General features: G+C 46.3%; 5 protein-coding genes across 5 annotated transcripts; 4 read left to right on the top strand and 1 right to left on the bottom strand.

Annotated features, from left to right (window-relative positions):
• Positions 1-3,188: 3,188 nt before the first annotated feature.
• On the top strand, positions 3,189-3,839 carry V2A60_008455 (uncharacterized protein; the record flags this gene model as incomplete). Its single annotated transcript, XM_083259728.1, has 1 exon — positions 3,189-3,839. The coding sequence occupies one exon, from the start codon at positions 3,189-3,191 to the stop codon at positions 3,837-3,839; it is 651 nt and encodes a 216-aa protein (XP_083115854.1).
• A 1,557-nt stretch (positions 3,840-5,396) lies between these two features.
• V2A60_008454 (dynamin family protein) lies at positions 5,397-7,654 on the top strand (the record flags this gene model as incomplete). The annotated part of the gene is made up of 3 exons (XM_083259727.1): positions 5,397-6,782; positions 6,841-7,368; positions 7,427-7,654. 3 exons carry the CDS (start codon positions 5,397-5,399, stop codon positions 7,652-7,654), a joined length of 2,142 nt encoding a protein of 713 aa, XP_083115853.1.
• Positions 7,655-8,666: 1,012 nt separating this feature from the next.
• V2A60_008453 (SET domain-containing protein) lies at positions 8,667-9,690 on the bottom strand (the record flags this gene model as incomplete). The annotated part of the gene is made up of 3 exons (XM_083259726.1): positions 8,667-9,043; positions 9,128-9,625; positions 9,675-9,690. 3 exons carry the CDS (start codon positions 9,688-9,690, stop codon positions 8,667-8,669), a joined length of 891 nt encoding a protein of 296 aa, XP_083115852.1.
• Positions 9,691-10,923: 1,233 nt separating this feature from the next.
• Positions 10,924-12,528, top strand: V2A60_008452 (uncharacterized protein; the record flags this gene model as incomplete). Its single annotated transcript, XM_083259725.1, is given in 5 exon segments — positions 10,924-11,363; positions 11,437-11,456; positions 11,483-11,574; positions 11,587-12,150; positions 12,280-12,528. 5 exon segments carry the CDS (start codon positions 10,924-10,926, stop codon positions 12,526-12,528), a joined length of 1,365 nt encoding a protein of 454 aa, XP_083115851.1.
• A 24-nt stretch (positions 12,529-12,552) lies between these two features.
• V2A60_008451 (uncharacterized protein) lies at positions 12,553-13,230 on the top strand (the record flags this gene model as incomplete). Its single annotated transcript, XM_083259724.1, has 1 exon — positions 12,553-13,230. The coding sequence occupies one exon, from the start codon at positions 12,553-12,555 to the stop codon at positions 13,228-13,230; it is 678 nt and encodes a 225-aa protein (XP_083115850.1).
• Positions 13,231-15,268: the final 2,038 nt, after the last annotated feature.

Here is a 15,268-nt window from a genome sequence, read left to right as displayed (position 1 = left end):
CATAAGAGTTCTATTATTTCCCTTCTCTATGGTGGCCTGCGCTGTTCTAGAAAGGGGCTGTTGTTTTTGTAATAGCTCCTCTTCTGTCTTCCCTTCCTTCTATATAATAATCCTTTAGCATCACGTTAGGCGTACAATTATCTACGCGGATACCTAAACTACCTGCTGGCTAGGACGCTAGTAAACGAGAGGGTTAGTGGGCGGGACGGGTAGGTGTTCAGCTAAGCTACACTCCTCTTGAACGCCCTCCGCTTGAACGTTAGATTAATATAAAGTCTCGTTTACTATGTTTTAAGATATGTCGATATTCCCATTTTAGCAAGCTAACGGCGATAGGGCATCAAACGCGGCGTAAAGAGAGCCAGGTCGGCCACGTCGTTGGCGTCACCTTAAGAGTCAGGTCCGTGGGCATAGCGCTCGCAGCCATCGCTAATGTAGAAGGGCGTATCAGGGACCACATAATTAACCTAACGATGGCCTTTTGTCTCAATATAGAGCGCGGCCAGCCTAGGGAGCTTCTTATAGCCACGAAGCTAGTGGTATCGTAGTCGTCGAGCGGACGACGTAGAATAAAGGTAAAGCAAGAGCACATAGACTAAAAACACGTTAGAAGTATCTTGTTAATTGGTATATGAAAACTAGATTCGATATGTCCGTCTGGCCGCGCCAATATAGTAGATTCTTAATAGCTAGGTTTAAAGAAGTAAGAAGGTTTTATCTATATGCGACGTAGCTCCATAATTCGCGTCAAACTCATAGAACTATATTAACAAATTAAAATAATAATAACCTTTAAAAAAATTATTAAGAATATAATATATATTCTATTAGTAGCTAAAAAATATTCTCTAAGACTATAGACTAATTTTACTATAACGAGAGCCTTAGTATATCTCGCTAATAGTAGGTAGAACTATAGGTTCTATTTTCTAAGGCATTCTAAAGCTCATTTTGATAAAATCGTTACTTTTCATAAGATTTAGAGGCCCGCCAATTAATAAAAGCTAGGCAATAGCTACTATGCCTAAGAATAATGGCTTATTATCTTTTATAAGATTCTACAAGCTAGCGATCTTATATTAAAGGAATTTATCCTCGTCTAGGTCTATACCTAGTAAAGTTATATTTAATAAGTGCTACTAAGGGATATTCGTTATAACATAGCCCTTAGTCAGTAGTAACTAGTCTACTTCTTACGTTATATTAGACATATTACTAGCAACTTTTTTATAAGCTTATAATATACCTCTACTAGCTATGAGGTTTCTTATGCTAACTTATAGGCCTCTATACGAAGCTAGGCAATCCTCTATGCTATAGTTTATTTGGTAATAGATAGGCCTATCTATAACATCGCTATTCTACGCCCCTACTAAATCGCTTAAGCTATAGCGGAAAGCCTTATTAGGATAACGCCTCTAAGTAGAAAACCTAGATATTTATCTACGTTTCTATAACCTAGATACTATATCCTATTTTATTATACTTTATTTCCTTTTTGTAGAACCCTACTATACTATAGTAGGCAATCGTATAGCGAAACTCGCGCTCTTATTATCTAACTCTACGTCTAAGTCAACTATCTCGTTAACCTAATACTCTACTAAGTTATACTAAGCTAATTTAAGCTATATATTAGCAGAACGCCTACCATTTTACGCCTACAGCTAATCGTCAGGGCTAAGCTCGCTAACTCTAGTATTCTCGCTAGTGTTAGCTACGTAAGTACCCTTAGCGTATCTTAATACTTTACTAAGGCTCTCTTTAAGCTTAGGTTAAAGCACTCTCTATTAGGAACTCCTATTAGTTACCCTGATAGAATCTAAGATACTCTATATTTCGTTATTTTTTATGGCCTAATTAGAACCTAAAGCTCCCGCTAGCTCGACAATACTTATTATCTCGTTAGTATTATTATCGCTAGGTAATAGTATAGTTATTAGAAGTGTGGTATTTCTTAGCCTATTCTATAGTAGCTAAGATCTTACTAATAGCACTACTAGTCCTTTAATAGAGCTAGTATTACTAGAATTATTGCCTCTATTAACTACGCTTCCGTAGTTAGTAGCTTTTTACCTTATTACCCTTTTAGTCCCTTTTAGCTTTATAATCCTCTTATTAGTTAGTTCCTACACTTATTCTCTATCTAAGCTATATATAAAGATTAGGTCTTCTATATATCTATTACCTACTACTTAAGGTTATAGTAGCTCTTATATGTTAGTAGACTTAGAAGCTTCTAATACTCTCGCTACTAGCATAGAGATATCGATTATACTACTAGGGCTAGCTACTAGGTCTTAGTACTATAAAGGAACTAAATAAGGATAACTATTCGCGTACTCTTAGCTATAATCTATAGTACTAGACCTACTAATATTAATACTACTACTAGCTTTAGCGCTACTAGTAACTATTAATAAGGTTTCTTTATAATTATATTAGCCTTATTTTAATATCTACTACTAATATTAGTATACCTATACTAAGTATATCCCCTTTTTTACTTAAAGTAATAGCTAAGGACATAGGTTCTATTATAGAAGCAGATAAGTAATTATTAGTACTTAGGGGGATATAATCAGAATTTTTAAACCCTAGCGTGTCTATTCTAAAAGTGTTTTTGGTTTATACTATAGTAATTAGCTCTAGCCAAAGAAATTAATAAATCAAGAGTAAGGTTAGATGGGGTTAGACGTAGTAGCTACTATCCTTTTATATTTTCGTCGCTCTTACTTATAATATACTCCTTATAAAGTACGTAAGGCACTATACTTAGGTCCGCTTATTAGCTACCGTTAGTCTAATAGAAAAGGTTCTATAGCCTACGTGAAAGGTCTAATAATATTTAAATATTTGATAGACGTAGATAGGCGGGAGAAACCACGCTATCGCATATAGCTCGCTAAATAATTAATACTTTGTAGGAGGCACGCGGAGTTTGATTGGAAGAGGAGCTCGAAGACGCTCGTAGAGCCGGGCAGCTCTCTATATATGTGAGCCATTCCACGATATTCAAGGATCCCTTAACCAAGACGACCTGGCCGCGGTATATGAAGACCTCGACCAAAATTCAGGCCTCACGATAGCCGTCGCGGATAACGGCAGTAGTACCCTAGTAAGCTAACTTTCTCAAACCGGCTGCATTTGATGTATCTAAATCTTTACAGAATTTCCAGATCCAGACCATGTTCTATGATCGGGCTGATCGCCTCCGGTCTTCTCAGTCGGATTGCATACCTGAAGGCTGCGAAGGTACTGCAGGCGGCAGCCAGATATCGAATGATGCGGTCAGATGGATCATCACTCGAGAGCTTAAAGGCCGGTGGACTGCAGAGGATGTAGTCAGCTTCATCACGCAGTTCGAGAATGTCAAAAACCGGCTTGACCCGGACAGGATGTCTGCAGGCCAGCCGTTGAGGCTCAACGCCGGCGACTGCCGCTCCCAGGTCGTACTTACGCAAGAGCACCTTCAGCGTGTCTATGAGGCTGCCTATGGGAAAACTCTCAAGACCCTGCGAGAAATGATTTCTAGACTTGCCGAGCAGCGTCGGGACTTTTTCGTCATCTTCTGCGGTGGAAGCTATCAGAGCCCTTGGCTGTCGCGGGTTGTTCGCGAATACATGGACGACATGGAGACAAAAGCATCGCAGGAGGAGCCCCCATCGAGGATTCGGCACGCTTTTCTTACAGACTACGACAACTACTGGCCCTCGGCGGTTTCTTCTGGCGCGGCTTTGTCTGCGATGCGCCTTCCCCGCCCTCGGCAGATTCTTGCCGAGGGTTCCGCCATAGGCATACAACTCATCGTCAAGACGGAAAAACCAAGCGCTGGGTAGCGCGCTCGCAGGCTACGGTGCTTCTTGTCGACGGGAGGGACTCTTTTAGCACTGTGATCCATGCACACGACTCATCCGCCGTCAAATTCCGCATGGTATGTGACCCAAACTACTCTAGAAAGCCGTGGAAAGCATCATCGTCAACGCAACGAAAAACTCAGCGACCCCAGCATATTCGAATTCGCTGACCATATCATGGCCCCAACTCCGGCCCTGTAACCTACGACGTAGACTGCGAGGTGAGCGGGATGGATCTACCTCCAGGCCTTCTTCGTTTCGAGATTAAAGGACAGCGTGCAGAGAGTATCAGGCATATGGGTCATCTGAACACCACGGATCGCTTGTTTGCTCCAGAACCCAGCCCCAGCCAATGCCTTCGTGTCACCCCTATGGCTCCACATCTCTCTAAGACGTTCACCTGCTTCGTGGAAGTTTGCCAGGTTGATCGGCGCGGTATGAAAACGAAACATGCGCTTGATAAATGTTTTCAGCTTGTGTTTGCTACAGATCCTGATACCAAATACGTCATTGTCGACGAGGCTGTGGAGATGCCAAGATAGCGCTCGTCTGACATAGGGCCGTGGAAAGGGGGGCGCGTTTGAGCTCTAGCTATTCTAACTATGACTTTTGTTCGTCCCGTCAAGGCCTCTTGAAAGTTCTACTATTGAGTGTTTGCGCTGGGGATGTAGGCCAATGCCATTAGAGCGCTGATATAAATCAGTCACCTGTGCATTAAAGACAAGCTTTATCAAGTGCAGATTTTCAATTCCGCTGGTGGCTACGTGCTACCGTTTTACAGCTGTTTGGGCGTGTGCTATCGTGGGTGGCAACATCCTGCCAAGTATTGTGGCTGCTGTACTGCACTGTAGCAGGAATGCAGAAGCGGCATAGGTCGACTCTTGCCTAGCCCCCCCAAAATGTAGAAAACTTACAGGGCTGGAACTCCAGCTGCCACTGACGCAAAGTCATCAAGGCTAGTTGAAAATGACTTTTCCCAAACCCTTGATACTGGTCCTTAGATGATAGTAACCGGTTCTTAGGCTGAAGCTAGATAGCAGAGGAAAACGGCTCCAAGCAAACGCAGCACGCGTGTTGCCCTCTAAAGTTTGCAACCCCGGCACTTCAAAGCGTTAGGCTAGGCTGTCGGAGGCCGGTCAATCATAATTCCGATAAAGCTAACAGCGCTCTCGTCCTCTTCCAATTCGCAGGTAGGCACAGAACTCAAGGAGGGGGCGCGCCGTCAAACTGACGAGTCAATGCCTCCTCCAGGAGGGGAATTGCGGAAAGGCGCGGAAAATATGCCGGTCGCTCTCTTGACAGGGAACCAAGGTTTCAATTTTCCAGCTGCTTACAGACAGACTTGTTTCCGCAAACGTCAACATGTGCCGGAACCGGACGCTACAGATAGCGATGGCCAAGCATAAATTACAGCACACTCCTCTGCGATACGAAGAATTATAACGATATCTGAGCACCAGCGAGAATTGCTCTACGCTGTTCTTTTGTTTCTGGATTTATCTCTGTGCTCTCATATACACAGTGCGCATTTTGATGAAGATGGCTGTTGACGTGCTGAACGAGGCAAAACCTTCCGATGCGGCCTTCAGCCATCTCCGGACTGCCAAGTCAAGCTTTCGCCTCAATCAGATTGAAAAGATAAGAGCAAATGGAGTTGGTGAGATGGTTGCTCTGCCTCAATTGGTCGTATGTGGGGATCAGTCGGCAGGGAAAAGTTCTGTTTTGGAAGGCATCACTCGGATTCCGTTCCCGAGGCAGGAAGGACTCTGCACTAGATTTCCAACTGAGATAATACTTCGAAACACCTCGGCCAATACAACCACAATCACTGCCAGCATTCGACCGCATGTCTCTCGCCCCGAAGAGGATCATGAGTCGCTTCTATCCTACCGCAAAGTCGTCCCAGACATGGCGCAGCTGCCGTCCATCACGGAGGAAGTATCGAGGTTGATGAAGATACGGGGCTACACTGAGGAGAAGGACAGTGTCTCGTTCGCACCTGATGCTTTACGCATTGAGATCAGCGGGCCGACTGGCCTGCATCTCAGTGTTGTAGATTTGCCTGGACTGATTTCAGTCGCGAATGAAGAGCAGACCGATGAAGACGTCGATGCTGTGCAAGACATGGTCAACTCGTACTTGCAGAGTTCTCGCACGATCATTCTTGCCGTCCTCCAAGCGGGTAACGACATGGCCAATCAACCAATCATCAAGCTCGCACGCAAGCATGATCCAGATGGTCAGCGCACTGTTGGTATTATCACCAAGGCAGACCTCATCAACGAAGGAACGGAAGCTCGTATTGCCCTAGTGGCAAGGAACAAAGACACAATCAAGCTTAAATTGGGATTTTTTCTGGTCAAGAACCCGAGTCCCGTGGAGCTTAAAAGTCATATTTCCGCAGAGACACGCTCAAGGCGCGAGCTACAGTTCTTTGCAAGCCAAGCTTGGAAGTGCCAGGGTCTGGACATGGACCGTGTTGGTGCAGACAAGCTGCGCACGTTTTTGCAGGACCTTCTTGATATGCACATCGAAAGGGAGTTGCCCAAAGTGCGATACGAGATTGAAAAGATGTTGGCTGCAAGGGAAGAAGAGCTGAGGACTTTGGGAAGCGCTCGTCCGACTGTAGGTCACATTCGCGCTTTTGTAACAAGCTTGAGCATGGAATTCTACCAACAGCTGGACGCAGCGCTTCGTGGCAATTATGACGGCATCAGTCATGTTCTTCTTTCAAACAACAAATGCTGCCGATTAAGAGCACGAGTACAGCAACTCAACACCGGGTTTGCGACCCATGTGCGATTGTTCGGGCAGAAGCGAAAAATTGGCTGCCCTTCGCCAATTTCCAATTCGGATGACGAGTCAACTGATGAAGCAGCTCAGCTCATTGTGAGCAAGAAAGACATGATGGAATGGGTGAAACAGGTTTGTTTAAGCACTGTCAGTACCTACTATTGAACTTGATATTCTAATCGTCCTGCAGGTGTACCAACGCACGAGGGGACGGGAATTGCCAGGTAATTCCAATTCGGCATTGTTATCTGAGCTATTTTATGAGCAATCTCAAAGATGGAGCGACCTGGCCAAAGAACACATTAGAGATGTACTACATGAAGCTTTGAAGTGGGTTGAAAATGCAGTTCAGACCCTCATTACTGAGGAGCGACTACAGGCTGAGATACGTCAACTTCTTACAAACTCCCTCAACAAGTCCAAACAGCTCGCCTTGGAGGAGCTTGACAATCTGATTCGAGATGAGCGGGGAAGTCCTATGACGTACAATCATTACTACACTGATAACGTTCAGAAAGCTAGACTTGACAGCCAGAAGGCTGCAGTGAGATCTGCTATCGATCGAGTTACTCGTGAAGACCATCATGGGAAACTTCACATAAGCAACCAAACTGGTGACATCGAGAACTTCATAAATGCCATCCAGTCAAGAATTATAGTCGATATGGACGAATCGGCTTGCCACGAGGCATTTACGCAACTCGAGGCGTACTACAAGGTTAACTTTATCCCATTTAGTTATGGCGAGAACTCATGCTGACGAAAGTTTTCTCCAGGTTGCAATGAAAACTTTCATTGATAATGTTGCAAAGCAGGTTATCGAGCGACATATTATATCACCTCTCCCGGAAGCATTTTGGCCGCGCTCCGTCGCAACTCTCCCTGACGACGAGCTCTTGAGAATTGGCTCAGAACCTGAGGCCCAAAGCTCTCGTCGAACGAAGCTGGCAATGGAGGCTGAGGATCTACGCAGAAGCCTCGTGGATTTGCACACAGTGTGTTAATGTTTCTCTTTATCTATCACCCAGTTTTACCTTTTTTTGTAACTGTCTTGTTTGCAACGAGCTGAACTGCTTCATCAGTTGACTCGTCATTCGAATAGGGTAGGGGCGTAGGGAGTTAGAGTCCTTCTTTCAGCTGCCCTTGGTGCTGGTTTTCTCCCTCGAGGTTTTCCCAGTGCTGTAACGTAAATGCGAAGGGATGTCCATGTTTTTAGTGAACGTTTTAATGAATTATTTCTGTGCTCTCGAACTTGAATATTCCACACCCGCGAAAGAAGGGTCCTAAATTCTCCGTGGTATACTTCGCTACTGACGCGGCTGCGAAGTCACGACAGATCCTACATGGCCCTCTGCGACGCGAATCGAGATGTAGCCCCAGGTGCTTTACAGTTTTCCGACATTTCAAGGCATGCTGTCGAGGCCTGTGTTAAGAAGCTTATTAAATCTGCAACATAGGCGCGTAAATAACGCATATCACGACCGTACTGTCTCAAGTCAGTTACGCCAGAGATACTCTCACGGCTATCCTTCTGCAGGAATTTGAGCGTGAGAGCCGGAAACGACTTCTCTCTCGATACTAGAGCTAAAGGGTTTCGTCGGTCACGAGCTGCTAAGAAAGAGACGCAAACGAATAGAGGCAGGATATCTATTAGATCAGCGTGGTGTCAGAGAACAAGCCGCATTGCTGACAACAGACGAGCGTTATTAAGTGCAGATCTCCAATGCAGCCGGTGGCTATGTGTACCCTAGCTTAGTGCTAAGCGTGGGCCCGTGGGCAGTTAAGCACCATACCACGGCTGCTGAGCTCCAGCAAGAATGCAGAAGCTGCATGATAAGTCCCCCGTGGCTAGCCCCCCCAACCCAAAAACAAATCTAGAAAACTCACAAGAACGGAACCCTAACCCTAAAGCGGGGCAATTCAACTGGTATTACTAGTAAGCGTCTCTAGAGCCATCGAGTCATGCATGATACAAAGCGTTCCTTCTCCTAAACCTCCCAAATTTCATCAGCCGATTTATTTCGCTTGGCGTAGTGCACTAGCACGGTCAAATGCGTCCAGTTTGCCGTATAGGCCAGCCGCAATGAATAGCCGCTGGACAGCTGTAGATCCTTTCATGGCGCGCGACGCAATCGCCGCGTTGAAAGGCGTCTGAAATAAAGTAGCGAGGTATTGTATGCATGGCATTAGCCTTTGCGTCTTCAGCTGGTCCAGCAGTCCTTCTGATTCTAACAGTGCCATTGACAGGAGATAATAGAAGAAGAGCGATGACAACTTTAGCTCACGACGTTCCGCTGCCTGTTTTAATTCAAGGTCGACAATGAGTGGCCGTCCGTGGATCTGCTTCTTGCCGTCTATGTCGACGCCTTGGATAAGATAGTCCAGCCCACGCACTAAACGGCGCCTTAGATCGCTGCACTGTTGAAACAAACTGCCAGGAAAACAAGCTTGGCAGCAGCAGGTAAAGCCTAGAATACCTAGGCGATCGACTGCGGTTCTTGCCTCGAAATCAGGCTCGTAGCAGAAGAACATCTCCTCCCCTGCGTTGATGGACCGCGTAGCGATGCTAACAATAGTGTCGTTCTGTATGCTATCAGGAATTTTGCAGTTTGGAAGGCACGAGTGGTTAAAACGGGAGTGGAGCACGAAGAACCCACGCGCGGGCGAGGTATTGTCGCCGATATTAAATGAGTTCTCGGCAAAGGCAGGTTCGACAGTGAAAGGACTGAGTGCTGCACCTTGAGGGAGGAAAGTCTTAAGTACCTTCTTTTCGGCGGCTGTCAAGGCTTGGATTGCGCTTCTAATGTCAATCAAGGTGAAGTCCTCGGGGTGTTTTCGGACGATGAAGAGCGGTCGCTCGGCGAGTATAACAGACCCTTCCTTGATTTTCTGCGTTGCAAAGGCACCCCAGCCCTTGCCCGGCGATGGTTTGAGCTCAAAGGGGGCGCTGCTAGGTATTTCTAAGCTCTGGTATGCTAATAAATGAGCTACCAAGAAAGCCCTTCGCACACCCGGGGCTCTTACCGTGTTTGGCTGCCATTTTGTATTTGGCAATAAGCGGTGCTTTCGTCGTCAGAATTGCCAGCGGTGTGAAAAAACTGTATATTGCTACATAAATTTCGAAGTTTCACTACAAGTACGAAATTCACAGCGTTAGGCATCAGGTCCCTGCCGCCCAACATATGGCGTGATGGAAAGTGACCCGGCTCCTGTGAGTAGCCCCACCGAGACCTCTCTAAGTCCTCGTCCTCTGAACCGGGTCGCAGCTGGTCTAGCCTTGCACTTGACAGGTTGACGAGGTAGTCGCACTACGATCGCACATAGTTCCGTACGCCATTGATGCAAATAGAGATTTTTTGATTTTTGATTTTGCCAAACCTAGCGTGGCACGATCAGGGACATTACTTTACCACAGAACATACCTAAAAGTTGATAATTTTTAAGTTATTGAATGATTGACTGGCTAGTTGGTTGGTTGCTGTATTGATTGGCTGACTAGGTCCCCCCTGGCTCCTTTTTTTGTCTTCCGTCTTTATTTAAGTAAAATAATTATCTAAAAATATATTAAAGTATAGTATTAATAGTATAGAAGTACTTTTATTATACTTTTCACTATTTTACTTCTAGTATGTAGCGTATTTTGTTTATCTACTTCATGGCTGTAGGTAGCTGCGGTTAGAAAATCAAGAATTAAAAAATCGCTATTTACATGTTACGGTGTACGGACGGGTTGGAGCTTCGGGTTCGGGTTCGCAAGTATAGGGTTACCAGTCGTAGTCTGGACGAGTGGGAAGATACCCTTAGGGGTAGCAAAACCCTAACCGGTAACTACCCGGCCCACGTACCTTGGCCCGCCCCCGTACTCAGTGATTTCTTAGGTAGATACCCCCGGGGGTAGAAAGGGCGTAGCCTCCAGCTACTGGGTCGATTGATCTCCCGCTCTGTAGTTCAATGCAGTCAGATCGGGAGCCCCACCAACCGCCCAGCGGCCCAGTCCGCTGTTCTACGCATGGCTAGTTACCCCCAGGGGTATCTCTGCTCTGTGTGCCGCCAAACTGATTGAGTACGTTGTTGGCGGCACACAGAGTTGCTGTTCCTCGCGTTCTCGCTACCCTATAGTGAGCGAAGGCTTCCTCAATTGAAGCCAAAACACCTCCCTCCTACATCTACACTGGTACCCACCTTTGTAGAGTAAAATTCAGCCACGCACACGCAAATCCAGTAGAAAACAGCACCTAGCAACTCGTTCCGCGCTTCTGCGCAGCCGCGGGCAATGGCGATCGACCAATCGTCCACGCCTGCGACCGGCGCAAGAGGCCGCCGACGGTTTCCAGACGGCTTCCACCACGGTGCACAGGAAGAGCTCCTGAGAGGCGCCGCACCTGTGACGACCCGCCCACTTTTGCCTAGCAGCAGCCCGACGCGACGCCCGACAACCGCCGCCAGCATTGGCGGTAGACGAGGCCGACACCCCCGAAAAGACGCAAACCCGAACGCTAATTATTACGGGGTCCTTGCTGACGAAGAGGACGAACCCGCCGATGCATTTGACGCCCTCGACTTAGAGACCGAGACACGGAAGATCATCACGAAGGAGAAGGAACGCATGACAACCCGAGCCGACGTGCTACGCACCTTTGCAGAGTCTATCGCCTCCTGCGCAAGAAAATTCGACCATAGCTATGCCCACGCCGTCGCTAACGACTTCACCAGGTCCCTGCTTCGCCACTAGAACCAATTCCTCCACTCGGGAGAAGCTACAGGATTTAGCAACGAGTTACTATAGCCAAAACTACGACACGCTTAGTAACCACCTACGAAACCGCCAACAGTTAACCGAACAGCCCGCCGCAAGACAGTAAGCTTCGCCAACATCACCAAAGTAGCCGCACAACAAGCTCTAGGGGACGTCTACATCGCTTCTGTACGTAGATAGCCCATTGCGACCAATAACTACATAGATCGACGGATCCTCCTCCGCTTGAAGGAGGGGTCTAGCTTCTTCGAGAAAAACAACTTCCAGATCCGACTAGCACTAAAAGAAAAGCTTGCGCTTGACACCCAAGATATTCAAGACATTAAACCCACTAACACAGGCTGGGCGCTCCTAGCGCGCAACGAGGAAATCCAGAAAAAGATACTTGAATCACAAGGCGTATGGGGACCTAGCGTGGACCTAGACACCGCAGAGAAGCACGTAGAGTGGCACACATATCTAATCAAAGACTTCCCAAGCGTACTACGCTCATATGATGACTCTATCCTAGACTTTGAAAGAACAATAGGCGAGGAAATTGTTGCCCAGACAGGGCAGACCCCTGTGCGATGGCGCCGCTCTAGTAAACCTAGCCCTGACCCTACAAAGACAACCCTGATCATCTCCTTCGATAGACCTGTCCGCGGCAACTTTAGACTTCTTGGTCTAGGCGCGTACTCCTTCCTCTTGACAAAACCTAAGAGGCTGGTGCAATGCCAAAACTGTTGGCAGTTCCACCCGCCGGTACGATGCACTGCGACGAAGACGTGCAGGACCTGTGGCGTCACTGACAGCCACCACGATATGGAAAGATGTCGGGCGACACCGAAATGTACCAATTGCCACGGACCTCACCACGCAGACTAAAAACAGTACTACGCACGACCCAGGAAAGACGGAGGCATATTCCGCAAACTCTCCAAGTCACAAAGAATCTACGCCAGAAACCTCGGAGCAGATGACTACCGAAGACAAAACATGGAGAACCTCATCCAACCGCCCGAACACGAGTCACCACAAGATGGCGAGACAGCGACAACAAACAAACAACACGCAGATGATGCAGAGATGATAGACGTCCCAGAGAGGGATGGCACTCCACCTTCGCAAGAAGACTACTAACCCGCTGCTGGGGAAGACGACGAAATGGAAGGCCCTGAGAACGATCGAATGCACAGCAACTACGGTGCTCTAGGAGAGGAAGAAACAACAGAAGAAACCAGAACAAAGATTATAGAGGCAGACCATGACAGTCGAGATCAGGCTGGCGAAACAAATAGCACAACAGAGCAACCACAAGACGCTCAAGAGGCCGAAACTGAAGACGACGCCAACACCGAAAATCACGAGAACGAAGAGGAGAATGATGAAGAAGGCAATGATGAGAGCAACGATGAGAGCGATAGTGAGAACAGTGAAGAGGTCGTCGACGACGACGACACTACACTAGAACGAGAAGAGACACAAGAAAGCCAACAAGACGACAACGAGGGGCAAGCCACCGCCAGTGCAACGAATGACTACCGACATACCTTCCCTATGGGAGTGGAAAAGACGAGAATCAAGCCGCCGAGGGTAGAACTTACAAACGCATTAACGAGTATTCCCTCCGTTTTGAAGAGAAGATACATTAGCACACCTATAGCGCGGCAAATCATCCCCTCCGAGACAACGAACCCATCCAGCGATGCTGGCATTGAACGTGAAATTCACGTCCGAAGAACCCCGGAGCATTCGCCTCTAAGCAGCCCGCCACAGGACACTCCGCGAAGGGAGGGGTCGCCAAAGAAACGACGAATGACAACCCGATCCACTACCACATGAATAACAAAAAACACACCAACTCCCGACCAGTGACAATCAAAATCTTCCAGGCAAACGTAGACAAGGGAAAGGAAACCCACGGCGCCGCCCTCTAGCTTACGTTCCTAGAGGGCTATAACGTAGTTATCATGTAAGAACCTAGCACATCCTACAGTAAGAAGAAATAACTTTACCATACCTAGTATTACCTAGGCTTTTTATGCTTTAGCCCGATTAACTCTTAGCATAATAACGATATATAGCCCCGCGTAATAACGTATATTAAAAAAGATAATAAAATCTAAGCTAAATAAGTTATACTAGTAAAATACTAAGACCTCCTATAGGTAAGAGTAAATAGAATTACTATCCTTAATATATATAATAGGCTAGAGGTAGAGAACATACTTAAAATACTAGAAAGCTAGACCCTACTAGAGAACTATATAGTTACTAGCGACATAAATACTTCCTATGCTTCCTAGTAGTTAGATTAGCTAGCCTTATAGGATAGGAATCGTATTTACGAGTAGACGGAAAGACATGATTTATAGCTACTAAATAAGCCCGATAAAGCTATGACTATGGCTAAGCGTAATATAAGAAGTAGCATAATTGACCTTGTCTTCTCCGACATACTAGAGGCGATAGCCACGGTAGAAGTCCATCTTACGATAGGATCTCTCCACTACACCATCGGAATTGAAATTCTAAACTAAGAACTAGTCCAAGCCACACGAGGTAAAGTCAAAGTAACCACGCCAGACGAAATTGAAGCTTTCGGGAAGCATGTAGGCAGGGCGGTGAAACTGCATCTAGTTTCGATAGTGTGGATATATGATACTCCAAGGGATCCACAGCATTATGACAATCAGAAAAAGTTTCTGCGTTTATCCTACATAGTTCTATTGCATGTAATGTGGGAAAACAGATTTTGGATACATGGAAGTGATGGAATGCAGCAAAGGCTTGGTGTCCAGGAATGAGGGCCTCTATACCACAATAGCACTGAAACAGATAGTTGACACGTTTATAGCTATGTCATCAGCATGGCCACTGATTGCAGTGGTGCAGTGACTTCGCGTTTTGGCTATCCACGCCTCTATTATCGCCCGTAATTCGGTCGCTTATATCGTCGCTGCGCCACTTGACGTGCTTGCAGGCATACGAAGCACAGCGCATCTCCTGTCTCACAGAGAACCAGTAATAAGTTGGACTGAGAATCGAGCTTAGCATACAAAGCCTCAAAACTACCGGCCGGCAGTTCTCTTGTGCTCTGACTCTCTCGCCACAGTCTCCATCTATAAATGAGGTGTTTCAACAGAGTGGGCGAACCAGTCGCGTATGGGCCTTTGGATGATAACAGTCATTTAATTCAGTGGGTAGTTGGCTATTTACTAGGCGTATGTGATGCGCAGTAACAAGACTTTGCATACTTGGTATACATATGCTAGATTTACAACGGTCCAGTTGGGTCTGAATCTAGGGCTTGGCAGTGGCAAGTCATCAACATACGCAAGAGAAAGGGGGGCTGTAGCATATCTGCATAAAACAGCTCATCGAGTTAAGGCGTTACTCCTATTTTATCCTTGCACTCAAACCTTGCACTCAAACTTGATCCCATGGCCCGGGCGCAATGTATAAGTAGCTAGTGACAGACGTGAAAGGCGCAACTTATGAATAAAACGATATCTTTTCATAGACATAAATTGCAGAATGACGAAAATGGTCATCCAGATAATTGCTAGTACCTCATTCTCCTTCAATCTTGTGCTCAGCATTCTACTAGCCCGCACGAGCTACGCCTTTCCTTCACTTGTGGCAAAATGAAACTGGCTTTCTTTTTGTTTGTCGTCGCCGGCTTCAACTTCGCTGATACTTTTAATCAGTACATGCGCGTTGAATCTTACAATCATACCAATTTCTTCGACAAGTTCACTTTTTTGAGGTCAATGGCTGTAATGACTCGCAATTATAGAAACCTTCTCATTTAAACCGACATTTAGAGCAACTATTCAACTGGCAACTACAATGACGTCGATCCAACATCGGGATATAT

The sequence above is a fragment of the Cordyceps javanica genome, chromosome 5, assembly GCF_051103115.1.
Source record: "Cordyceps javanica chromosome 5, complete sequence".
Taxonomy (NCBI): Eukaryota; Fungi; Ascomycota; class Sordariomycetes; order Hypocreales; family Cordycipitaceae; genus Cordyceps; species Cordyceps javanica.
This window is presented reverse-complemented; position numbering and strand designations above follow the sequence as displayed.